At 42.2% G+C, this 27804-nt stretch overlaps 1 protein-coding gene across 4 annotated transcripts in view; it reads right to left on the bottom strand.

Annotated features, from left to right (window-relative positions):
• The window catches only part of LOC144595538 (mitochondrial intermediate peptidase-like), a 71047-nt gene extending 51291 nt beyond the window's left edge, over positions 1 to 19756 (bottom strand). Inside the window, exons 1-10 of one of the 4 annotated variants that reach the window (XM_078403068.1) lie at positions 19577 to 19756; positions 16915 to 17088; positions 13797 to 13885; positions 12437 to 12523; positions 11306 to 11369; positions 10475 to 10657; positions 7706 to 7862; positions 7579 to 7627; positions 6045 to 6105; positions 3504 to 3556 (exon numbers count right to left, since the gene is read on the bottom strand). In XM_078403068.1, coding sequence (XP_078259194.1) covers positions 3504 to 3556; positions 6045 to 6105; positions 7579 to 7627; positions 7706 to 7862; positions 10475 to 10657; positions 11306 to 11369; positions 12437 to 12523; positions 13797 to 13885; positions 16915 to 17088; positions 19577 to 19717 — 1058 coding nt within the window. In that variant the 5' untranslated portion in view covers positions 19718 to 19756. Of the gene's footprint in view, positions 1 to 3503; positions 3557 to 6044; positions 6106 to 7578; positions 7863 to 10474; positions 10658 to 11305; positions 11370 to 12436; positions 12524 to 13796; positions 13886 to 16914; positions 17089 to 19576 lie in introns of those variants that run through there. The other 3 variants (XM_078403067.1, XM_078403069.1, XM_078403070.1) reach the window with 3 other exon arrangements.
• Positions 19757 to 27804: the final 8048 nt, after the last annotated feature.

Raw genomic sequence — 27804 nt, 5'->3', positions numbered from 1 at the left:
GTATGGGGAGAAGGCAGGAACGGGGTACTGATTGATAGTGATCAGCCATGATCGCATTGAATGGCGGTGCTGGCTCGAAGGGCTGAATGGCCTACTCCTGCACCTATTGTCTATTGTCTATTTCACTTATTTAGTACATAATACTTGGTACATAGTTAGAACACAAAACCATTAATTTTATCTGTATTTTAGCAAATTCTCATGCAATTCATTTGTCCATCAATATGGAAGGATTTTCAATATTGAAAATTATTTCAATACATAATTTCTTGAAATTATTTTCAATAATTTTGAATTCTTTTCAATATCGCTTCTCTTAGTTCACTATTTCAAAGAAGACAAATTATATCTAATCTCAACCATCCTTTGAATAAAACTAAAAAAACAAACTGGATTCCAATTTATATTTTCGCTTGACTTTCGGTGCAAGAAATATCATTCATTCAATCTCTTTATATGGAAAGGACAGATATATTTGAAAACTAAATTTCAAAAGTATTTTGTTTTCACTTCTCTTCGTTTCTAGTTAGACACCAGAAGATGCTAAAATCAAAGTTCCAAGGTGAGCTTCAACATTTGAGTCAAACAGCATGAACATTGTTTACTCTGATGATTTTAAAAGAGTCAATCAGGTAGCTGCAGTTGCCCTTGGGTTACAGGGTGAATGGAACACTCTCAACATCTGTAACTGATGATTTTCTTTCAGAAAGACTATTCTTTTTCAACTATCAATCAACGTCAAAAAAATAATCTCTGTCCTCTTTCACTTGTCGGTCGACAGAGAAGTTTGTATTGCAATAAACTGCATGGAAACTTGAAAGAAAATTAAAATGTCAAGTGATACATGTCACTGCAATACTACAGGGCAACAGAGATAAAACTAGGAAAATCCCCCCTCACAATTCACCCAATTATGAAATTCCCCAAATGTGAAATTCAAACTCTTGCCTCTTGGCTAAAAACAAGAATTTGGATTACCCTGCATGTTTAAGGCACATTTCAAAGCCAAGCACTGAAGATATTTTAAACCATAATCTCTTCTTCCCAACATGAAAGTCCTATCCAGAGCCCCTTCCAGGATTAAAAGAAAATTGTAGAATGACCGATACATTTGATTCATGCAAACACATCATAATTGAAGAATATTATGGGAGCCTGACAACAGTCAACAGCACACTAATTCTATACATTTGATACATGCAAATCTGTCTACAACAGATTACATCTCAGTAAATAAAAGAGATGCTGGTAAGGAATTTTGTATCCTTTCAGTTACTATACTTTTTAACCTAGCCTGGTAATAATATCCAACAAAAACTAGACTTTAAAAAAGTCTTATCACCAAGTAAAATCAACATTTTAAAAAGCAATGCTCAGTATCCCATAATAGTCATAGAGTAAAAAAGTGTGGAAACAGGCCCTCTGGCCCAACTTGCCCACACCGGCCAATATGTCCCAGCTGCCCGCGTTTGGTCCATATCCCTCCAAACCTGTCCTAACTGTTTCTTAAATGTTGGGATAGTCCCTGCCTCAACTACCTCCTCTGGCAGCTTGTTCCATTCACCCACCGCCCTTTGTGTGAAAAAGCTACCCCTCAGATTCCTATTAAATCTTTTCCCCTTCACCTTAAACCTATGTCCTCTGGTCCTCGATTCACCCACTCTGGGCAAGTGTGTGCGTTTGCATGTGCATGGCATACGTCCTGATCAATTAAGAAGTCAATTGTAAAACTTCAACACCAGTGGACAAATCACACAATTGATCTGCTGCGGGGAGGAAAAAAACACACAGCTACACACATTTGTGCATTTACCCAATCTACTCCTCGCATAATTTTATACACCTCTATAAGATCACCCTTCATGCTCCTGCACGCCGCAAAATGAAGTCCCAGCCTGCTTAACCTCGTCCCATAGCTCAGGCCCTTGAATCCTGGCACCATCCTCCTAAATCTTCTCTGCATCCTTTCCAGCTTGACAACATATTTCGTACAACATGGTAACCAAAACTGAACACAATATTCTAAATGTGGCCACACCAGAGTTAACAACCAAGAGTTGTGAATCTGTGGAATTCTCTGCCTCAGAAGGCAGTGGAGGCCAATTCTCCGAATGCATTCAAGAGAGAGCTAGATAGAGTTTTTAAGGATAGCGGAGTCAGGGGGTATGAGGAGAAGGCAGGAACGGGGTACTGAGTGAGAATGATCAGCCATGATCACATTGAATGGCGGTGCTGGCTCGAAGGGCCGAAGGGCCGAATGGCCTCCTCCTGCATCTATTGTCTATTGTCTATTTTTATACAGTAGCAAAATCACCATAGGATTCTGCAATACCAATCTTAAACTAAATTTGTTCTCCTGCCTTGCTCTAAGGAGCGGGCTTCAAGAAGAAACTTGAGGAAATAATGCATCATGTATTCACCGGAAGAATATTTCTCCCCAGTATTATATGCATATAATATAATATATAATACATAATTATATATAATGTAATATTATATATATTATATGCCATTGAAGCAGTCTACAAATTAGATTTTAGTTTAGTTTAGAGAGACAGAGTGGAAACAGGCCCTTTGGCCCACCAAGTCCTCATTGACCAAAGATCACCCGTACACTAGTTCTATACTACAAACTAGGGGCAATTTACAGAAACCAATTAACTTACAAACCAGCACATCTTTGGGATGTGGGTGCAAACCAGAGCCCCGGAAAAAACCCACGAGGTCACAGTGAGAATGTACAAACTGTGTACAGACAGCACCTGTTGTCAGGATCCTAACTGGAGTCTCTGGCACTGTAAGGCAGTAGCGCCACCCAGAGTGATTTAGTGAAAGATCGGTGTCATAGGTCATGACACAATCATGTACATATTAAAAAAAAACATTTTAGCATCTTTTAGATGACTTTACCAAGAGTGAGAGTATAAATGAGAATTAGACTGGGGTCACCAGAGATACCAGGTAGGAAGAGAATGCATTACTGGTGATTCGATAATAAATGCATCACTGTGAAACTGAATCCATTAAAAATTGTTCATCAAGCCCAGCCTGCTTTAAATAAATCCAGTGTACCTGGCTTTGAGGAATCTCTGGTTTGGCACAAGCCATACATTGACAACTCGAAGCATGAAATTTAATTAAAAGTATGGTTTCGTTTAGAATGACAATGATAAACCATTGACCAAAAAAAAGAAATCTTCTGCAATTTTCAACATTTCTGTTGTGGTTTCCCCAAAATATTTCTTGCTCTATTAAACACCCTGATTGATCATGTATTTGACCCTGAATTATCTTCAGTCTGCTCTAGTCTATGTGTATATACTGCGCCAACAGTTATTGAATAAACAAATACATTTTCTTCTGAATTAGTTTAAGAAAAGCCAAAAACAAGCAATAATTTTAAAATGTGTTTAAAATTCAGTGTGCTGTCATTTCCAAATTCATTATAAATAGCAATAATATTTCCATTTCTAAACAAAATACCGTGCATTATCACATTTTACCTCTCTGCTCGAACAACACCACTATAGTAAGAGTGGTCCCATGGCATCAGCTCCTGAAATATTAAAGAACCGGTCATAAAAAATGATGTTGTATTGTGCAGTGTTTCAGTCAATTAAATTATAATAAACATAATGCAGGTCTAACACCAATTTTACGACACCATTGGTTCCAGAGCCTTTCTGGATTATCATTTTGATGGACCAACAGAGGTCACAGCCTTGGGGGGGGGGGCTGAGATACCGGCCCGCAAGGTTGGCCTTGGAAGTCGGCTATGGGAATGGATCTGCTGGTTCCGGCCAGGCTGGAGTTCCAGAGTCTCAGCCGCAGGCAGCAGGTTTGATCCGCCAATTGGCCATGGAAGTCGGCCACGAGAACCAATCTGCCATTTCTGGCGGGACCAGAGTTGCAGAGTCTCAGCCGCAAGCAGAAAATTCAACCTGCCAATCGGCCGCGGAAGACAGCTGTGGAAACAGATCTGCCAGCTACGGCCGGGCTGGAGCTCGCAGGGGACAAATTCAATCTGCCAATCGGCAGGGAAGTCCCACCCTTGAGCTTGAGATCGGCTGCCTCACCCAACCTAGGTGCCACATTTTCAGGCAGACTTCCATTGGGGGGGGGGGGGGGAAGGATAGATTTTTCTGTATTAAAGGGGAGGGAGGGCCAGACCACCAGTTGCTGGAAAATCAGAGGTGGACCTGTACTGTATTTAGCCATTTACATTTTATTATACAAAAAGATATTCAGACATCTTCCAAATATTAAAGGCAGAGACCTCATCCTCTGGCGGGAATCACTGAACTTCCTTTTCTCCCCTCTGTCTGCTGGTGTCCTGCTTTCATGCTGCTCAAGTAACTCAACTTCGAAATCAACCATTTTTTACCCATTGTCTGCAGTAGTGCTTTGCTATATTTCCCCAATGAATGTGATTTTTCACATCCGTTTCTACATGCAATATAAACAACACAAGCATACCCCAAGTATACTGGCTTAAAGTGATTCAATCTTATCAACAACACTAGCCTGACGCAAGGCATTATGAAAGTTGTTGCTTTTTTTCTCCAATCTCAATACAGGATTTGAACATGCATAAACCGAAACAACCACAGTTTGAGATGTTCTGTGGCATCTCATGTCACATTGGTTTTTGCTTTGGCCTGAGAACATGCTTCAGCCACCATCTTGAGGCAGTCTTCTGTGCTGAGCATAAAATTTCTACCTTTTACACATCAGATTGGCTCAGACTGCTATACTTTCAATTCTACTGTGGTTTGCTGATTAATTTTGGATATACTGGATTTTTTTCTTGGCTTTGAGATTCACAAAAACTTAGTCGATTGCTGAAATTAAAAAATTCAACTGATTCAGCACCTCCTGCACATTGATCTGAAGAAACTATGGTTATGTCACCAGTTATATAGGCAGCAATGTTTTTTCCCCAACAAGTATTGTTGAATGGCATCTTTGTGATAACATTCTTCTCACTGTGGAAAATGCATGAAAGAAAAAATGTTTGATATTTGCTTCTAACCCAAGGTTGGCACGATGCCGTCACTTTAATTAAGGATTATAAACGTTTGTTCACTTTCAGCCTCCATAATCATTTACTCTTGTCAAGGAAGTAGGTGTGGATCAGAATTTTCAAAGACTTGGGAAGTTGCAAGATAGAGCAGGAATGTGCGCACTGTTCCAGAAGAGGGGAGACACAAAATGCTGGAGTAACTCAGCGGGTCAGGCAGCATCTCTGGAGAGAAGGAATGGGTGACGTTTCGGGTCGAGACCCTTCTTCAGACTTCAATTTAAACCAGCATCTGCAGTTCTTTCCTGCACACTAAGTTCAGGTTTCTCACTTCAAATGGTGCATAGCTGTGCAATTTTTAATTTAAAGATGGCAAGGGATTAAAACAATATGAAAGAGGAAAATATGAAAAATACTCAATCATAAAACAAAATTGGAGGAAGTTATGAAAGAGTGGATCAGCCAACTCTCTGAAGGTACATTACCAAGAAATAAAATGCCAGGTCAGAAATGACCTGGCAAAATACATCTTTCATTGCGGAGTTTGGGCTCCTGATGCGCAACGCCTAAAAGATCAGCTGAAATATTACCTTCAGGGCAGCCAACATTCTTTCACTAAATCATCTTCTCTGGAAGATCCTGAGGGTAAGCTTTAACATTCAATTTTGCACATGTGCTGGCTTTTGAGTTGTCCCTGACATACATGGAGAATAAATGAACACAAGTTATAAAACCCATCTGTGGTATCGAGTCTTGCAATTGATCATCTGCATTACCAATTCTCATTTATTTTTCTCAGCAATTATTTGGGCAAACAGATCACTTAACCTTGAAAACCATTTGACAGTTGAGTCTCTTCAAGTTTCACACTGGGGTTTCTCTTTAAAATTAAAAAAATTGCTCCAACAGTATCTTGGCCATACAAAACCATCTATTGGCGCAATATTCTGTAATTTTATTTTGCAATCACACAGAGAAAAACAGTGTCACTGAAGTGATTAAAAAAGCTTACAATAAAACTTACAAAATTTGTTGGATTTACTTTTTTCTTCATTTCTTCCATCATCCTAAAATCTTTTATGGCTCTGCAAAACAATGTAATGGGTGTCATTACCACTGGGACCCAAATGCTGGCAAAGGTACATGTAAAGTTACACGAGTAAATAAGGCCATGATAGACACGAAATGCTGGAGTAACTCAGCGGGACAGGCAGTATCTCTGGAGAGAAGGAATGGGTAACATTTCGGGTTGAGACTTCAAATCAAATCAGTCCAAGTCTATAAGTGACGTTTCGGGTCGATACTTGCAGTCTGAAGAAGAGTCTAGACCCGAAAGGTCCCCTATTCCTTTTGATGCCTGACTCGGTGACTCACTCCAGCTTTGTGTCCAGTCATTAAGTGGCAGGTCACTTTCGAGCATATCCATCTCCAACAAGAGATAACCTAACAACCTCCCCATAAATGCATATACAATTATGAGAAGAATAGATAGAGTACTCTTTTACCTAGAGTAGGGGAATCAAGAACCTGTGGACATAGATTTGTGAGGGGGTAAAGATTTAATAGGAACCCGAGGGGCAACTTTATTTTTATACACAAAGGATACGGGCCTCGCGGGTCAGGCGGAGGAACCGGGCCTCGCGGGTCGGAGTTCGGGGCGGCGGAGTCTGTTGCTGGGGCCCAGATCGGCACCACGGAGGCATGAAGTGAGGCCCCGGCGGCGGTGAAGCCATGACAGGGGTGAAGCCTTAAGACGATGGGACCTCGGTGGTGGGTGAAGCCTCACGGTGGCGGCAATGCCTCGTGGGTCGACGAGAGCTTGGGAGGACCACTATGAGGGGGGAGGGGGAGAGCAATGGAGAACCCGGCCTGGGGGGATCACCGTGAGGGAGGTGGGGTGGAGAACAATGAACAATTTGGGAAGGTGGGGAACAAAGGACAATGGAGAACGCAGCGTGGTGGGACCGCTGTGGGGGGGGGACGGGGACGACGACAAAAGGAGGAGCCAGCATGCTATGTAACTTTGTCAGGGCTGTAGGTGGCTGCTATCTGTATACTTTGGGAATCATGCAAAGAATTTCACTGTGCCTAGTCACATGTGACAATAAAGTACAGGTGCTCCTCGACTTACGATGGGGTTACGTTCCAATAAACCCATCGGAAACCGAAAATATTGTACGTCGAAATGCATTTAATACACCTGATCTTGTGGCCAGAAGCGAACTAAAGGCCGCTGCCGTTGCCCAGCGTTTGCACCATTGCAAAGTCGAAATATCGGAAGTCGAAGCATCGTTAGTCCGGGAGCATCTGTATTCCACTCACACAAGTTAACACTAATAAAGCCGCAGCTACTCACACAAGTTAACACTAATAAAGCCGCAGCTGTAAAAACTGAAGAAGGCAAAAAATTAAGAGAGGAACAAGGAACAGCAAGCACCGGTTTACAAAGAAAGACACATAGTGTTGGAGCAGCTCACCAGTCAGGCAGCACGTTTCAGGTTGGGACCCTTCTTCAGACCGAATCAAAAAAACTGAATTAGTTCGCCAATAAAGCTTACCTTTCTGACAGCCTTTCCGATAATTTTGTGAGAAAGTACATCACCGTTTCTGAAAAAGTAATGAGATTGTAGCTAGTAATAAGCAGGATGGTATAAATAAAAACTCTATAACTACTGAGTGCATTACCTGGGTCCTTGGCCATTGTACCCTTTAATGATCTGTGCACAAAGCTGTCATAACCCACCAACTGGGCCAACTCGTTCCTACTGGCTAAAAGTTGGTCCAGACAGCCGAGCATGTCAGGGTTAGGGTAAAGGAAGATTTTGTAGGCCACTTCTCGTACCTATAGAGATCACATGTAGGAATATATTAGATATTAAGACAAGAAAGAATTCACCTGGAGCAACAAAGTTTCACAGAACCTTTCAGTAATGCCAGACCCACAAATAAACCGAATTACCTCCACAGCTGCAGAATCATGTTAAATGATCTCAACAATACTGCAATAATGACTGCTTTGCTCTTGGGTTCACTACTTGGAAATTCAATGGAGCCCTGGACTAAAGCTTTTCCCTTGCACACTCTGAAGTTGCTGGTTGCTTCCAGGTGCAGAGGGCGAGAGAAAGGTCCATGGGGATAATTATTGATCCAAATTTGGGGTTGTTAGGTTGATGGCAGTCAAATAAGACGACTGCCAAGCGGTGAGGGGGATGGGGAAAATTATTGCCAGTCAAGTGGAGGTCTGGTGATCTAACTGCTGATCAGAATGACATTTTGTCAAACCTGCGGCACAGCGGCAGAGCTGCTGCCTCACAGCGCCAGAGACCCAGGTTCAATCCTGACTCCGGGTGCTGTCTGTGCAGAGTTTGTACCTTCTCCCTGTGACCACATGGTTTTTTTCAAATATTCAGTGACAGGGAGATTATGGGACAAGTACCAATGTTTTCAAACCAACATGCAAGTTACCAGTGTAAGTTATAGTATGGTGGCACGCCACACTTCCCAATCTAAATTCTGTAAATGATCATTAATGCTAATATATAATTCTACCGAATTTAACTGCCATTTGAATGCAAAAAAAATGAGCAAGACTTGAAGTCAATTATATGCCGATTAATCCTGCTACTGCTTTTCTCCCCAAACCCCAGTGTAAGGGTTCAAGATTCATTCCTGTGCTAGCAGTTCTTCCCTTTTGTTTTTTTGCTGCTCTTTAGCCACAAATAGGCCCTCTTCCTGGATAGCAGGTGGGCTTCAATGTTCTCTGGATGTGGTGTAATGCTCTCTCAAACACTGTCATTAAATAACTTTGTCAACATTAAATACTGCATGACGAGTGGGAGAGTCTCGGCCCAGAGGGCACAGCCGCAGAATAAAATGACGCACCTTTAGAAAGGCAATGATGAGGATTTTTTCGTTGTCAGAGGGTGGTGAATCTGTGGAAATCATTGCCTTAGAAGGCTGTGGAGACCATGAGTGGGTATTTTTAAGGCAGAGATTGATAGATTCTTGATTAGTACGAGTGTTAGGAGTTATAGGGAAAAGACAGGAGAATGGGGATGAGAGGGAAAGATAGATCAGCCATGATTGAATGGCAGAGTAGACTTGATAGACTGAATGGCCTAATTCTGCTCCCATAACTTATGACATGACTTTGGCCAATATCATGAACAATTTACTACTTTCAGGGACTGAGCATCTGTTCCCTTCGCCAGTGGTTTATTATTAATATACAGTGGAAAAAGTCTATATTGAGTGAGGATGTGCGAAGAAAAGGTGATCTAAAGATTATGTGAGATGGGCAGGGCCGTTTCCTAAAAAAGGACATTTCAGATGTCCTGGAATGGAAGGCCTTATTTTGACAGCAGAAGAAATCCCTTCTCAGTTCTGCAACCACAGCACACTGCCCTGTTCCCATGTTGTCACAGCAACTTCTTATACAAATTGGGGCTGACCTAGGATTTCCAACAAGTCTATAGACGGCAAAACCACTCTGGGGAGCAACGAGAAGGAATAGGAGCAGATGTCTTGGGGCTACCATGCAGCAAGTATTTACCAGCCAGATGGATCGATCCATTGAATGAGCATAGAAGAGCACAGCACAGGAGCTTTCAGCCCACACTGTTGGAGTCGAACATGATGCCCAGTTAAACTGACCTCATCTGCATGTGCGTGATCCATATCCCTCTATACCCTGCACTTCCATGTGCCCATCTAAAAGCATTAATGCCATTATCGTACCTTCCTCCTCCACCACCCTAGGCAATGCATTCCAGGCCCCATCATTCTCTGTGCAATAAAACTTGCCCTGCACATGTCCATTAAACTTTCCTCCTCTCACCTTATAGCTAAGCCCTCTCGTGTTCGACATTTCCACCCTGGGAAAAGGTTCTGACTGTCTGCCCTATCAATGCTGCTCATAATTTTATGTACTTCTATCAAGTATCCCAACCTCCAACATTCCAGAGAAAACAATCCGTCTATCCAAGTTCTCGCTGTAGCTAGAACCCTCTATTTCAGGCAGCATTCTGGTAAACCCCCTCTGCACCCTCTCCAAAGCTTCCATATCGGTCCTATAATGGCACCAGAACTGCATGCAATACTCCAAATGTGGCCTAACCAAAGTCCAATAAAGCTACATCATGGCTTCCTGACTCGTATATTCAAAGCCCCTATCAATGAAGGTAAGGGTACCATACGTCTTCTTTACCACCCATCCTATCGACTGGATGTGGCCTACTGGCAAAATGTTGTACACTCCATATAACACAGCAGATCGAGGTATTAGAAAGCCAGCTGCAAGGTCAGAATTTAAGAAACGGGCAGAAACTTCTCATTCCTGATGGTTTTATCTGATAGTTAGAACTAATGTTTTAAAGTTATGATGCCTTTGATCTGTATAGAATAGCATAACAAAAAGGAATACGCAGTCAAAGCTGCCTAATCCGATTAACCTACCAAATCATCACTTGCATCCGCGTGAAGTCCATTGACATGAATATAATCCTTATGTATTGCAAAATGATGACGAATATGTTCTGGGATTGCGTTCCTGTCTATCTTGTTGGGAAGATGAGTGCCGAGCAGAAAACTATTGTTCAAGTCCAATATCTGAACATTAAGGCTTACCACCTTTTTGCGCTATAAAGATAAAAAAGATACAATTTATTCAACTATGCTTGTGAAAAGTGTAGGAAACATATATATAAGAGATAAAAATAAGCATAATATGTTTGGGCAATTTACAGACTACAAGGATTGATTTTACATGTGTGAATTCAGAATTTCATGACTGCCAGTCCACCAGTTCCCAATCATTAAAATGAATGATTGGGAAATCCTTTTTTCCATGTGTAAAGAACTTATTGTAAGCACACAGCTTTGCAGTCTTTGATATGTGCAATGCCTTTAAGGGGAGATACAAGCAAGTCATGTATTCTTCTCCAGAGAATGTACAACACTGTACAAACTCTGTACAGACAGCACCCGTAGTCAGGATGAAACCCAGGTCTCTGGCGCCGATAGGGAGCAACTCTACTGCTGCACCACTGTGCCCACTCAGCAAGTGTTTATATGCTGCCTGTTGTATTTCTCCACATATCAACAGTGTCCACAGTTCACTAAGCAAGCAATCAACTTGCTGGTAGAGCAGGGGTAAAGACACCTACAGTTTGTGACATTAGCTAACTTTAAATCAGAGTCCGATTGCTTTGAAATTATTTCTATCTTGTGCTTCAAGTGCTGCTGTAGTGCTTGGAAAGAAGCACTGATATCAGTTAAAACCATTACCTTTTTCTCATTCAGATGAATTCCACTGATCTCAAAATCAAACATGAAAAGTTCTGCCACTCTCCTGCAACATGAAGAAACAACCTTGAAGTAGTGTGGTTAGCATTTTTTTTTAAACAAAACCCAAATAATTTTAACATCTTTCATCTAATTAAAACGGAACATTCTAAATATGTTTAAAAATCCTACAGGTGCACATTCAATCCAAAACTGTATTTATAAACCTTTGCATAGTATTGCAAACATGGATTCTTAGGGGGTGAGGTGGGGAGTGGAGCAAGTGGAAGCGCTTTGAGTCATAGAGGTACAGGACAGAAACAGGCCCTTCAGCCCACTGAGTCTGTGGCAGCCATCAACCACCCATTAATTCTGCATTGTGCGTTAAATGCAAAAACCATTAACGATCTGCATTGTGCAGACACTGCAATGATTATTTGTTGCTGTCCCCACATTCCCATCACCTCCCATGATTCCACCCCACATTTGGACAGAAGGGGTCATTTATTAATTTACCAATCTGCACATCTTTGGGATGTGGAAGGAAACCTGAGCGCCCAAGGGAAACCTATACAGTCACAGGGAGATCGTACAAACTGCACACAGACAGCATCCAAGGACAGAGCTGAGGAGAGGTCTCTGGCACCATGGACAGTGACTCCACTGTGCCACTTTCTCATAGCCCAAAACGCTATGTTTTTGACAGACTATATTGGGCAGGGTCAGGATTATCTTGAATACGTGAACTATAGGAATACCAATTTGCATAAAATTCAATGAAATTGAAGCAGCAGTGCCTTCCACAATAATGTTCATGATGTCCATGCCATTTTTCCAGTAAACCTTCAATAATACAGGTGGCACAGTGGTAGAGTTGCAGCCTCACAGCAAACCCAGAGACCTGGGTTTGAGTCCTAACTACGGGTGCTGTCAAACTCCAAACTACAGATTGGACATTCTCCCTGTGACCGTGTGGGTTTTTTTGGGCTGCTCCAATTTCCTCCCACATTCCAAAGACATGCAGGTTTGTAGGTAAATTGTCCCTCGTGTGTTGAATAGAACTAGTGTATGGGCAAATTGCTGGTGACATGAACTCATGTTGAAAAAAAATAGAAAACTAATCTTTAAAACTACCTTGTATCTGGATCCAGTGAATTCATGGCTTCTTTGTCATGCAGTAAGTTTCTCAAACTCTGACAAAGTTCAATATTAGTGTTCAATCTGAGAAGGGAAAAGCAGATTTTATTCACACTTTGAGAAGTTTGATTACATTGGCAATGTATTAAAAATTAAAAAGTGAAAATATATTTAACATTAAACCTCTCCCAAAACGAAAACTAAAAACACTGCAAAAGACTGCAGATGTTGGAAACTGAAGCAAAATGCAGACAATGTTATTAAGCTGGAAATAGTGCAGAGATGATTTACGAGGATGTTGCCAGGACTTGAGGGCCTGAGCTATAGGGAGAGGTTGGGCAGGCTAGGACTGTATTCCTTGGAGCAAGAACCAGAGGTCAGAGGTTTAAGGTGAGAGGGGAAAGATTCAACAGGAACCTGAGGGGCAACTTTGTCACACAGAGGGTGTTGGGTGTAAGCAGTGAGCTGTCAGAAGAGTAGTTGAGGCAAAATCTATAACAACATTTAGAAGGCATTTAGACAGTGGGTCAGAAAGGTTTAAAGGGATATGAGCCAAATGTGGGCAGGTGGGACTAGTGTATATGGAGCACCTTGGTCGGCATGGGCAAGCTGGGTTGAAGGGCCTGTTTGATTGATTGAAAGATATAGCATGAGAACAGGCCCTTTGGCCCTCCGAGTCCCCGCCGACCATCAATCACCCATTCACACTAGCTCTGTGTTATCCCACTTTCTTATACACTCCCTACCTATTAAGAGCAATTTTGCAAGAGGCCAATTAACCTACAAACCCGCACATTTTTGGGATGTGGGAGGAAACCGGAGCACCCAGAGGAAACCCATGTGGTTACAGGGAGAACATGCAAACTCAACACAGACAAAACCACCCGGGTCAGGATTGAACCTGGATCTCTGGCGCTGTGGCAACGGCTCTACCACCTATGCCACTGTGATGCCCTATTTTTAACTGAGAAAGGTACTTCATTGCAAACAAGTCACCTATGAATGTAATTTATTTATTTTGCAGGCATATGTGACAGCTACAGTGCACAGCAAGCTCCTAAAACATCAGTGAAAGGACTTTTTTGAATTTAAATCTCTGCCAATTTTTACAATGGAGCTCTGACATTGGTGGGACTTCTTGATCAACTCTACTGAAATTGCCCTGCCATATTGTATGCATGTGAATTGTCACTCAATTGCAAAAAACCCTGAAATATTCTCCAGTTTTAGTCGCAGCCTTCAAGGAGGTGGAGGGGAAGAAAGGAAAGAGAGTTTTAATTTTGTTGTTTTTCAGTACTTAGTGGTAGCCTTTAGGATTGCACAAACGATTGTTCGATGGTCAATTCTGAGTACATACTTTTCCACCATCGTGCCGATGGTCAGACATGCAATCTCTGCAGCTTCACGAAACAAGGGGTCTGGATGTGCTACTTTAATAAAATCTGCCTAGTGAGAAAAATAGAGTAATCAGTGACAAAATCAGATTCTTTTATTTTATAGTCAGAAACACATTTTGTAGAAATACACAAGCCTTGATTTCTCGAGTCATGAAACAGCCAGAACTTTTTTTCACAGGGTGAAAGGGGAAAGGTTTAATGGGGACATGGGAGGCAGGTTTTTCTTAAACAGAGAGTGCTGGGGTGTGGAATGCATTACCAGAGCTGATGGCAGAGACAGATACAATAATGGTGTTTAAGAGACTTTTAGATAGAGGGAATAGAGGGATATGGATAAAATGCTGGTAACTCAGCAGGACATGCAGTATCTCTGGAGACAAGGAATGGGTGACATTTTGGGTCGAGACCCTTCTTCAGATTGCTTGACCCGAAATGTCACCCATTTCTTCTCTCCAGAGATGCTGCCTGTCCTGCTGAGATACTCCAGCATTTTGTGTCTATCTTCAGTTTAAACCAGCATCTGCAGTTCCTTCCTACACAGAGGGATATAGATAGTGGCAGATAAGATCAGTCTAACTTGGCATCATGTTCGGCACAAACATTGCTCCTCTGCTGTACTGTTCTATGACCTCAGTCGGTGAAAGGCAGCTTCCAACTTACGGGGCAAGGTCCCCCTTCAGTGTCAGGGGAGTATTGAGAGAAATGTTTTGCAGATATTTTGTGTAAGGTTCATCTTCCATACACTTCGGTGAACAGGGCATCAGTGAGTTGTATTACATTGTTTGCAACTATGCAGATGATGGCTTGCAGAAATGCAAGCTGTTTTGTGCATAGCTCCCACTTCTAATGAATTACTAAATGGTAACAGCTAAAAATCTGCATTTTCGTTTGGTGACTTTTTTTGGTGTTCCAGCGTACTCAAACTATTTAATCTCTATTGGATAGACTCAGCCTCCAAATTTACTTTCATTTAGAAATACAGCTTGGAAACAGGCCTTTCGGCCCACCGAATCGACACTGACCATCTATTCACACTAGTTCTATGTCACCTAATTTTCTCATTCACTTCCTACACATTAGGAACAATACAGAGGAAAATTAACACATATACCCGCCAGTCTTCAGGATGTGGGAGAAAACCGGAGCACTCGGAGGAAAACAACACGGTGACTGGGAGAACATGCAAACTCCACACAATACCAGAGATCAGGATCAAACCCAGATTTCTGGCGTTGTGAGGTAACAGCTCCACCAGCTGCGCCATTGGACCACTAATTGTGCAGATGTCAACTAGGCAACTAGGAGTGGGCAACATCAAAAGTCAAGAGTGTTTCATTGTCATATATCCCGAAATGGAACAATGAAATTCTTACTTGTAGCAGTTCAACAAAAGTGTAAACATAGTTCTCTGTGAAACCCATAATAAACAAAAAGTTCAGATAATATATATAAGACAAAAATAAACAAACAATAATAGTGCAAAGTCAAAAATAATACCCCCAAGTCTTTGTAGTTGGGAGCTTATTTGGAGGTTGTAGTGTTTAATAGCTGGATGGCTGTAGGGAACATGGGGTTGAATGGACAGAGATTGAATGATCTGAAGAAGGGTCCCTACCCAAAACATAACCTTTTTCTCCAGAGATGCTGCCTGACCCGCTGAGTAACTCCAACACTTTGTTTCCATCTTGAAATTGTGCTCGTGGGGTACATGGATGGAAAGATCAGTGTTGAAGTCTACGTAGTAAAATCTAGTCTCCACGCAACTTGGCTCCCTGGCTCCAGGGCCAAGACCTCACTGTGCCATTTATCGTCTTCTAGCTATTAACAACTTTCTAATAATGCAATACAGTGTAACAAGAGTGCAAAATATAATTATATGCTTCATATGATGTATTGTATGGTTTAAAAACTGATTTGATGATATAATGCATTGTATGGTTTAAAAACTGATTTAATAGAGTCTTTTGCCCGGCAGAAGTAAAATAGCAACAAGGACACTGGAACAACAAAAAAAAGTCACAGAATACGATACACTGACACTTACACCTATTATTATTATTATTCATTAGGCGTGGAGACTGTGCACAAAGCAACTTCATTTCTGCAATGCATTCAACATTGCAAAACAATGCAAGTTTATTACTAATGTCTTACTGTTTGTATGAAAAGAATTTCACTGTGCGTTTGCACTATTTCATTATCCATTTTGTCAGGTCTTCAATCATTAAAATAAAGCAACCTGAGAGGAAGCAATGTCATTTTACAAATAAATTAAGTGAAAATTTTATACATAGGCACCTCGTGCTCTCTGTGTGTTTGATTTATGCGTTTTTGAAATAACGTGCTTGTTCCTTTAATACCAAAACTTGATTTACAGGCTGGTATTTTTGGAATAACGCGTTTACATTTACTGCTGACAACAGTAATTTACTGTTTAATTTACGTGTTTTTGCATTACACACTGTTTTACAAGCACACAACTTTAGGGTGCTTTAGTTGTGTTACACCGCCAGAGATCCGGGTTCGATCCCAACTACGGGTGCTGTCTGTAAGGAGTTTGTACATTCTCCACGGGACCTGCGTGGGTTTACTCCGAGATCTTTGGTTTCCTCCCACACTCCAAAGACGTATGGGTTTGCAGGTTAATTGGCTTGGTATAAATGTAAATTGTCCCTAGTGTCACTAGGATAGTGTTAATGTGCGGGGATCGCTGGTCGGTGCGGACTTGGTGGGCCGAAGGGCTTGTTTCCGCGCTGTATCTATAAACTTAATTAAACCCCCGTGTAAATGACAATGTGCTTGTACTGCTTCCTGCAGTTTAACTCTTAATTACCCATATTTCTGGGTTTCAGAATAAACAATTTTAATGTCTATTCTGAAATGTAATTTGGCGTGAATGTAAAGTCCGCTATCATGGAGCTTTTCCTCCAGCAAATCATCTTCTCAAACTTTATCTGCAAGGTTTAACTAGCAAATTTTGAACTAATGGCAGACAATACTAATTTAAATTATAAAATCACCGATCACGAGGATGAACGGTACAAAAATTATCAGTGAAGAAAGGATTTCACTACTCACCAAATCAGCAACTTTGCAAAGACAGTCCGAAAGTTTATCAAAGATTTGAACAATCTGGGGACCAGGTTGAGTGGTGCAAGCCTGGTGCACTAAATGCTCAGTTTCTTTCAAAGCATTTTCTTGAGCCATCTGAAATCCTTCAGGGGAGCTGAGTTCAGGCACACCAAAAAGACCCTATTTTAAAAAAAGTATAATAATTTAAATCAAAACAATGGAAAATTAATTATCTTTCACATGAACTACAATGCATTGCTGAGCAGTTAAAGCACTGTAGGACTGGTTCATCCAAAGATTAGGTGTGCTGTAGTCTTTAAATATAGTCTGGAAAAACAGTAGCAAAAAAGCAAATTGCTATAAAAACAAATAGAATGTAAAATATTGGTTTTATATTTATTTTATGAAGGATTGCAAACTTTTGGAATTCTTCACCCTAGTGGTCTACGAGTGCAGACTCATTGCCCATTCTAGATGACAAGATTTTGGATGGCGGGGAAACATATTGAGAACATGTCCTAGTGTCGGGACAACAACCTTTCTCTCAATGTCAGCAAGACAAAGGAGATAGTGATTGACTTCGGGAAGCAAAGCGGTCCACATACCCCGATGTGCATTGACAACATAGAAATTCCTAGTAGTCAATATCACCAACCACTTCTTCTGGACCACCCATATTGAAGCAAAGGCCAAGAAAGCACACCAACACCTCTACTTCCAGAGAAGGCTTAGGAAGCTCGGCATGTCCCCAAGAACTCGCCAATTTCTACAGATGTGCCATAGAAGGCATTTTATCGGGATACATCACAGCGTGAATGAATGAAAATGTTATTGACCCCCCACGCTGGGTCCCCATTGTCCATTAGTCTACCCCCCCCCCCTTCATGGTGGCCCCCCCACACTGGGTCCCCATTGCTCTTCCCTCTCGGCAGTCCCCCCAAGCCAGGTCCTCCTTCATTCCTTCCCTCGGCAGCGATGTCCTTACTTCAAGTGCCAGTCTCATTCGTCGGTCGGCGCCATCATCGGCCGCTGCACCGACCTCTCCACAACGCTGCCGGGTCCACCCCTGGGCCTCCATGGTGCCGACCTGGGCCTCAGCTGTGGGCTCCGTCAGCCGACCTGGGCTCCTCTGACCCACTCCTCTTGTTGACGACCTTGCAAAGATTTTGGATGATATAGGCCACGTGGATCTGATTATCATGGACTTCAGTAAGGCGTTCGATTCCGTGCCCCACCGACGTCTTTTAATGAAACTTCGCCACATGGGAATTAGAAACAACGTATTGAAGTGGATTGAGTCTTTCCTTACAAACCGTCACCAACAGGTTATGTTGGAGGATGTTTCTTCCAACAGAGCTAAAGTCTCATCTGGGGTTCCCCAGGGTACAGTCCTGGGACCCCTACTATTTTTGGCATATATCAATGATTCTCTAGAAATAGAATACAATCCATGGAGGATTCGGAGAGACTCCAACAAGACCTTGATGCTTTAGTCAAATGGGAAGGAGATTGGCAGATGTCTTTCAATTCTTCTAGGAAAATAACTGCAGATGCTGGTACAAATCGAAGGTATCACAAAATGCTGGGGTAACTCAGCAGGTCAGGCAGCATCTAGGAGAGAGGGAGAATGGGTGACGTGTCCAGTCGAGACCCTTCTTAAGTGCTTCAGTATGAGAGTCACCCACAGGAGGAATCCGGTTATCATGAAGTACAAAATGGGGCACTCCACCCTGGAAGAGGTGAAACATCATCCCTACCTGGGAGTGGAACTTAGCAGTGATTTGAAATGGTCTACTCACATCAACCAAATAACCAGCAAGGCTAACAAAATGCTGGGATTGCTGAAGAGAAATCTTTATTATTGTAACAACAGAACCAAGTCTAGACCCTATAAGACTCTGATAAGACCCAAACTTGAGTATTGCTCCACAGTCTGGAATCCACAACACAGATGGGGATGTAAGACAGAATTCAAAATAGAGTTGCAAGGTTCACCATTGGTGATTACAATAGGGTCCAGTATAATCAAAATCCCTGCTGATCTAGAGTGGGAAACTCTTCAAGACCATAGGACCAAATTACGCCTGATGACCATCTATAAAGAAACACACGGGTTTATTCCAAGCAACATTAAGAGTCATCTTCAATCTACAAATTCATCCAGACAACCAAAGACCAGGCAATCGGGGGTTTTCAAATACAACATCACCCAACAAGACTGTTATAGGTATTCACTGTACCCAAAGACAATTCGCGAATGGAATCATCTCCACCATGACATTCGACGTTAAGACCTTCAAGAACAAGTTGGAAACAATCGATATTGAGACGTTGACCTTTAAGGCCCACTTTAATATTTAATTGCAAAACACAGAAGCACTCCAGTACTTTGTATCTCTCTTAGTAAACTAGCATCTGCAATTCCTTATATCTCCTTTAAACTAAACTAAGCATCCTCTCTTAGTCTGCGTATTAACCAGCATCTAGGGTTCCTTGTTTCTACTAAGCTATACCCTCTAGTCTTTGACATTTTGACCCTTTCCATTTCTTTGTATTGATCACTTCATGGTGCGAGTCAAACAGCCATGGCCATGGCCACAGGCACAGCAGCTGCACGCTGCCCACTGGGATCTTACTGTGCGTAGGGCCGAGTCAGCCCACCACTCACCACATTCTTCCCAAAGAAATCCACCGTCCCCCACAACTTAGCATTGAAGGCCACCCCCACCGGAGACCACGAGGTGGAGACGTTTCGGTGGATCTTTAAGCGAACGCATTTGAAGAGGGTCAGGATGGATCTGTTCAACATCTCCGGCACAAGTTCACCGGCAGCTGGAGGTGACCGGAAATCTCTGACTGAGCGGACACCAGGAGCTAGTGCGCATGCTCACACTGGCGTTGCATGACGGGCGTTGTAGTTTCATGTCAATTTGGCCGGAAGCTTTCGCCCGGGAGCTGGTGCGCATGCTCGACTGTGCGCTGCATGACGGGAATTGTAGTTCCTGTCTGAACTTGGCCGAATCGACAGTTGGCGAATGGGAATCGCCATTCCCAGCAATGACGGCTGAGGCGCACAGACTGAGGTGATGGGTGATCTTAAGCCTTCCGATTTCTAATCCCGACATCCTTACACACGATGCCGACTATTTCCAGCAATTTCTAATGTTTACAGAATCAAACATCCAGTCGACCCGTCTTGCCCATTCTGACCAACTTGCCCCATCTCCACTAGTCCCACCTGCCTGTGTTTGGTCCACATCCCTCTAAACCTACCCTATCCATATACCTGTCCAAATGTATTTTAAATGCTGTTAAAGTACCTGCCTCAACTACCTCCTCTGGCATATACCCACCACCGTCTGTGTGAAAAGGTTGCTGTTCAGGTTCCTATTAAATAGACAATAGGTGCAGGAGGAGGCCATTCGGCCCTTCGAGCCAGCACCACCATTCGATGTGATCATGGCTGATCATTCTCAATCAGTACCCCATTCCTGCCTTCTCCCCATACACCCTGACTCTGCAATCCTTAAGAGCTCTAGCTCTCTTGCATTCAGAGAATTGGCCTCCACTGCCTTCTGACGCAGAGAATTCCACAGATTTACAACTCTGACTGAAAAGGTTTTTCCTCATCTCCGTTCTAAATGGCCCACCCCTTATTCTTAAACTGTGGCCCTTTCCTCCCCTCGCCTTAAATCAGTATCCCCTGGTTCTTGATTCCCGCTTCTATGGATTGAAAGAATTATTGATTTATGGAAACAGGCACTTTGGCCCACCGAGTCCATGCCAACCAATGATGGGTGCAGTTCTATGTTATCCCACTTTTCCCAGTTCCCTACACACTAGCAATTTTCAGAAGCCAATCAACCTACAAACCCGCACGTCTTCCTAGTGGAAATCTGCGGGGTCACACGGACACTCAACACATACAGCAACCAAGGCGAGGTTTGAACCCGGGTCTCTGGCGCTGTGAAACAATTGTCTCTACCAATTGTGCCACTGTGACACTCCAGTTTTCATTTGTTCTTCAGGTTTTCATGTTGACATACACATCTCACAATTCTATCACCCATTGTACTAGTGCTACAAAGCCCCAGAAAATTGTCCTCTGTGTATTCTAATTTCCTAAGAAATAAGTAATTCTGAATAGCATTGCACTATTAGACTTTCAGTTCACAGTGAGGAAATTGGGTTTCTTTGATTTATTGTAATTTTTAGGGTTGAGATTTTAGAAATTATTTTGTAATGATATATTGCAACCAACAATAATATCTTACCTATAGATTGTTAGTCTCCTAAAATGTTCTGTAGAGCTTATACTCTTTGCATAAAAGTTAATTCTTGCTATTGAGTGCATGCGGCGTAGGTTTACTAGGTTAATTCCTGGAATGGCGGGACTGTCGTATGTTGAAAGATTGGAGCGGCTAGGCTTGTATACACTGGAATTTAGAAGGATGAGAGGGGATCTTATCAAAACATATAAGATTATTAAGGGGTTGGACACGTTAGAGGCAGGAAACATGTTCCCAATGTTGGGGGAGTCCAGAACCAGGGTCCACAGTTTAAGAATAAGGGGTAGGCCATTTAGAACGGAGATGAGGAAAAACCTTTTCAGTCAGAGAGTTGTAAATCTGTGCAATTCACTTCCTCAGAAGGCAGTGGAGGCCAAGTCTCTGAATGAATTTAAGCGAGAACTAGGTAGAGCTCTTAAGAATAGCGGAGTCAGGGGGTATAGGGAGAAGGCAGGAACGAGGTACTGATTGAGAATGATCAGCCATGATCACATTGAATGGTGGTGCTGGCTCGAAGGGTCGAATGGCCTACTCCTGCACCTATTGTCTATTGTCTAATTGGATGAAATATACCAGAAATGTATAAAGGATTTCATGAGTAAACAGGCTTTTCAACCTAACAATCCAGGTCAGCGCTTATGATTCTACTTTTAATGTGCGCACGTCTTCAGGATTTAGGCATTGTACATTTCTAATTGCCCTTGCGATCATGCTGGTGAGCTGCCTTGTTGAGTGGCTGCTTTCTTCTCACAGTGCTGCCAGACAGAGAGTTTAGAATCAGCAATGATGAAGGACCAGCAACATATTTCATAGAGAGTCAACATCTTAAAGTTTCATGGAGAGTCAACATCTTAAAGTTCCTGGGCGTACACATCTCTGTTGATCTGCCCTGGGCCCAGCCCATTGATGCAATCACAAGGAAAGAATACCAATGCCATTACTTCTTCAGAGGTTTGAAGAGATTCAGCATGTCACCAAATATTATTGAACTTCAACTGGTGTATGATATTGAGCACTGAATGGTTTCAATATTGTCTGGTTTGATAATTCAAATGCTCGAGAACAAGGGAAGCTGCAGAAAGTGTGGACATTCCTGATACATCTTTCCCATGGTAGGGAATCTACAGGAAATGCTGCCTTGACCAGGATCGTTGAAGACCTAAACCACGCTGACCACATGCTCTTCTTGCTACTGCTATCTGCAAGAAGCTATAGGAATCCAAGAACCACAGGTTTTCAGTAAAGCTGCATCTGAATAATAAGCTACCTCTTTACCACCCCCCAGCCCAAATTAGTTCAGACATGGGTGTCACCTTTCATAAGACCCAATCCCCTGGGGCTACACCTGTTTGTAACATCCAAAAAAACTAGAGGGAATTTACTGTTGTCGGATTCTTTTTGTTTTTGCATTTTGCCCATGTGAATTTGAGCTGGAGTTTTACAAACAAGATCAGTATGATTTCACAATAGTCACGAGAAAGGAAGGGACTTTGAAAAACAAAACACAAGTCATTCTGTGGTATTGCATACACATGAATTCTTGAGATGGTTTTGCACTACCTTCCAAAAGTAATAAACGAAATAGCAAAATTTATCAATTAAAATTTAGTATAAACATATCTACAAAATGCTGGAGTAATAGACAATAGGTGCAGGAGGAGGCCATTCGGCCCTTCGAGCCAGCACTGCCATTCAATGTGATCATGGCTGATCATTCTCAATCAGTACCCCGTTCCTGCCTTCTCCCCATACCCCCTGACTCCGCTATCCTTAAGAGCTCTATCTAGCTCTCTCTTGAATGCATTCAGAGAATTGGCCTCCACTGCCTTCTGAGGCAGAAAATTCCACAGATTCACAACTCTCTGACTGAAAAAGTTTTTCCTCATCTCTGTTCTAAATGGCCTACCCCTTATTCTTAAACTGTGGCCCCTGGTTCTGGACTCCCCCAATATTGGGAACATGTTTCCTGCCTCTAACGTGTCCAACCCTTTAATAATCTTATACGCTTCGATAAGATCCCCTCTCGGTGAGTAATTCAGTGGTGAGGGAATATCTGTGCAGAACTGGATAGGTGATATTTCAGAACAGGACACTTCTTCAGACTAATAGATAGAAGGGTTCAGACCTGAAACGTCATCTATAAGTTCCCTCCAGAGATGCTGCCTGACCACATTGTGCTTTGCTCAAGGTTCCAACATCTGCAGTTCCTTGTGTCTCCTGTAAACATATCTATTTCTATATTGTAAGCAGAGTCCAAAGTGACTTTAGAGAGACACAGCATGGAACAGGCACTTCAGCCCACCAGGTCTGTGCCGACCATCGATCACCCGTTCACACTAGTTCTATGTTATCCCACTTTCGCATCCACTCCCTACAAACTTGGGGCAATTTACAAATGCCAAGGAACCTACAAACCCACATGTTTTTGGAAACAGCAGGAAGTCCTCACGGTTACATGGAGAACATGCAAACTCCACACAGGCAGCACCCAAAGTCTGGATCGAACCTAAGTCTCTGGTTGAATTATTTCACTACGATGTAAATAGTGAGGAGAATTAAAATATGAAATGTTATTAACCAATGTTTTAGTTTAGTTCATTATAGCATAAATGCATTTGTCCAGCTATAAAAAATCTTAGTTCTAACAACATTAACTGGCATTCACACAAAATGATTGATTCTTTAAAAACTGTTACCTTCCCAATGTCACAAAGCCTCAATAGGCAGAGTTTTTACTGCTCTCTTGCTAAAATTCCAATAGGGGATAAAATGATGGAGACCTGATTTTGAGAAAAGGAGATAGACCACAAAATGCTGGAATAACTCAGCAGGACAGGCAGCATCTCTGGATGGAAGGAATGGGTGATGTTTCGGGTTGAGACCCTACTTGTCCCACTGTTATTCCAGCATTTTGGGTCTATCTTTGGTTTAAACCAGCATCTGCAGTTCCTTCCTACAACATTTTTTAAAAAGGAGATTGGGAAGGCACCAGTTCAGAGGGCATATTGACATAAAATACCATACAATACAATACCATATATCTTTATTGTCATTGTACAGGGGTACAACGAGATTGGGAATGCGCCTTCCATACGATGCAATAAATTAATTAGCTAATCAGTATAAATTTATACAACCCAGTGAAACAAATTAGAAACAGTTTAAAACAGTATAAAGTTCAAATAGGTCTGTGCTGGTTCACTGTGCGATGTGACCATCCGGCTCAGCAGGACCGGTTCATAGCAGCTATGGCCCTGGGGATGAAGCTGTTCCTGAGTCTGGAGGTGTGGCTGTAGCAGGCCTTGTAGCGTCTGCCCGATGGTAGAAATTCGAACAGACTATTGCAGGGGTGTGAGGAGTCTTTGTGAATGCTGGTGGCTTTTCTGAGGCATCGTGGCCAGTTGAGTGCTAAAGATGCGATTAAACCAGATTAATGATTGGATTACTTCATTAATTTATACAACATACTACTCATTGATCAGTTTGTAGAAGTGATCAGGAGATGTACCAAAAGGAAAGCTAATAGTCACTGGCGTGAAAGGAATTATAAAGTAACCCTTGGGCAAACTATCTGAAAGTACTGAATAGATGAAGTCAACAGTTAATCTGAATCAGATCTATCTATCTGGCTTGCTACGAAGGAACTCCTGACAACAATTTCATGAAAATTAATTTTAAAAAACAATCATAGCCAAATGCATTTTTGTTTTTGGTAACAATAGTTTGCTAACTTATCTTATAAAATAAAAATTAAAGTTGTTTTGTATAGCCGTTAACAGTTTTGCACATGGTTGGAAGCACTGAGAAGTATTAAATAGGGTCAGTTTGGAGGAAATGGTTAAATTAAGTTGTACTGTCAAATGTTGGAAAGTCCTGGGTATTGGAATACCTCAGTGGGGAGAAAGATTTTACATAGGTGGTTGTTATTTTTCTTGTCATATGTAGTTATGGCCAGATCATTGGCTTCTCAATTTAGCTATGCAGTTGCAAGTCTTGGCCAGAGAACAAAAAGAGTCTGGAATCTAACACCCAACATCAGGTATGGAATATTAATGTCTGTAAGGTTCATCTCAATGCCAATTAAACTTGCAAACTCATCACGCAAGTCGTGAAGTATTTGTTTCTCCCATTTCGTAGTATGTGAATGTCCTGGGAGTATTCTAATCTCTTGGTCCCACTGCGAACTAGCGAAGGGTGCTATCACCAAACATCATGGCAAGGCAGTATTGTGTAGCAACATCCAATAGTAAACTAAATTTAAAATAAGTTTACCATTATCTCCATAAATACAGAAACATTTGTTTGAATATAATTTCACAGTTGCTGGCAGCAGTTTAAATTTTTTTATTCAAGCTACTACCAAGCTCCCAGGCCAAGTCTGAAATTGTATTTTTTTGTACCAAGGCGCACTAAAATAGCAATCCGGAATTAGACCATGTCTCATCTTCCCCCTTGGAGGTTTATTGGCTTATTGTTGTCACATGCACTGAGATACAGTGATAGATTTTGTTTTACGTCGTATGCAGGTAAATCATTCCATACATGAGTACAACAGGTAGTGCAAAACAAGAAAGGAAGCAGAGTGTAGAATATATACTGTTACAGCTACAGGGTTAGTGGGGAGTTTAAAAAAAAAGTGCTATGGCTGCAACAAGGTAGATTGGAAGGTCGGGAATGGATCCCTAGCTTGTGAGTGTTCTGTTTAAGACTTTGATAACAGTGGGGAAGAAGCTGTTCTTGAACCTGCTGGTATGTGCTTTCAAGCTTTCGTATCTTCTGCCCAACAGGAGAAGAGAGAAGACAGAATGTCCGGTGGTTGAGGATGCTGAGGCAAAGTTGTATTCTTCATTGAAATGTTATGTATTTCTAATTAGCCCATAATAACTTTTCAAGATAAGGCATAAGTCTCTGTCATCTGAATTTCTCAATCCCAGATTACAGCGTAATTGCACCATCTGAAGACCTAATCTGCCTTTCCAAATTTACATTAATAGTGTATTAATATTATTTTAACTATATATTCATTAATAGATTTTAATCCATCTAACAATATATGGTACATTTCCATGGACAGTCTACATTTACACTCTCAGTCCACATTCTTTTATGAAATGAGAACTGAACCATAGGTTATCAACAGTAAAATTAACATTATTCAGCTTTTTAAATCATTCAGAAAAGAATTCCACCCCCAGATCCCTTTTCCTTGTCATTTAGGGATAATCCCACATTCAATGTTATATTGAGTAAAAGGCCACAGAGACCATTCCTTCTGCAACTCCCTGGTTAACTCATCCCTTCCCACCCAAACCACGCCCTCCCCAAGTACTTTCCCAAGCAACTGCAGAAGATGCAACACCTATTGCTATACCTCCTCTCTCGACTCAGTCCAGGGACCCCAACAGTCCTTTCAGGTTAGGCAGAGGTTCATTTGCACCACCTCCAACTTCATCTACTGTGTCTGTTGTTCAAGATGTGGTCTCTTATACATTGGCGAGACCAAACGCAGACTGGGCGATCGTTTCGCGGAACACTGCTTAGCCCGCCTGAACCTACCTCCCTGATCTCCCAGTTGCTGGACACTAATTCTCCTTCCCATTCCTACACAGACATTTATGTCCTAGGTCTCCTCCATTGTCAGAGCGAGGCTAAATAGCATCGCATATTTTGATTGGGCAGCTTTCAGCCCAGTGGTATGAATATTGATTTCTCTCCCTTCAGATAGCCCCAGCATTCCCCCTCTCTCTATCCCTCCCCCACCCAAGTCGCACTAGCTTCCCATTTTCACCCTACAACCAGCTAACAATGGCCTGTTTCCTTTATCACCGTTACTTTTTTGCATATCTTTCATTCATTGTTCTTTATCTCTCGTTTCCCATATTTCTAACCAGTCTGAATAAGGGTCTCGACCCAAAACGTCACCCATTCCTCTCCAGAGATGCTGCCTGTCCCGCTGAGTTACTCCAGCTTTTTGTGTCTATCTATGTGTAAATCAGCATCTGCAATTCCTTATTTGTACAAATATTTTGGTCTAATTCGCTGTCAGCTTTTGTGCTAAACCCAATTGTCAGAAAACTCGACCGTTTCCTGTACATTTCAATCATTTAACTGATAAACAGCAGTGGACGCAACAGGCGTAACACCTTCTCCATGCGGGATAAGTGTCACTCCATTTCACATCCCGACCCTCCTGGAATCACAACTCATCCCCGTGAACCATTTGCAAACAACCTCTAATCCTTTCACCGGTTTTCCCTCGTCCATCAATTCCCTCGGTGTGTCACGGAGGAGCTTGTAAAGTACACATGAGCAGAGTTGTTTGTCACACCCCTCCAGGGGATAAGACACATGCAGGAGCAGAAGATGAGGCAAAGCAACTGAGAAGTGGAGTGAGCACACGAGCGGGCAGGGCAGGGCAGAAAGTAGGGTTTGCATTAGAAAAAAAGTGCTGCGGCTTAAATGAAAAGGGTCTGCGATCAGGATTTGATTTGAAATCACACCATTGCGAGCGGTGTTGGTTGTAATTGCCCCCCGCAGTGTTTGCACCAAGGGGTATAAACACAGTGCAGGCCAGCAGGGAGCTATTCCTAGCCGCAACTGCTACGAA

Source organism: Rhinoraja longicauda, chromosome 7 (assembly GCF_053455715.1).
Source record: "Rhinoraja longicauda isolate Sanriku21f chromosome 7, sRhiLon1.1, whole genome shotgun sequence".
Taxonomy (NCBI): Eukaryota; Metazoa; Chordata; class Chondrichthyes; order Rajiformes; family Arhynchobatidae; genus Rhinoraja; species Rhinoraja longicauda.
The sequence above is the reverse complement of the archived record's forward strand: the minus strand, read 5'-3'. Positions and strand labels throughout refer to the sequence as shown.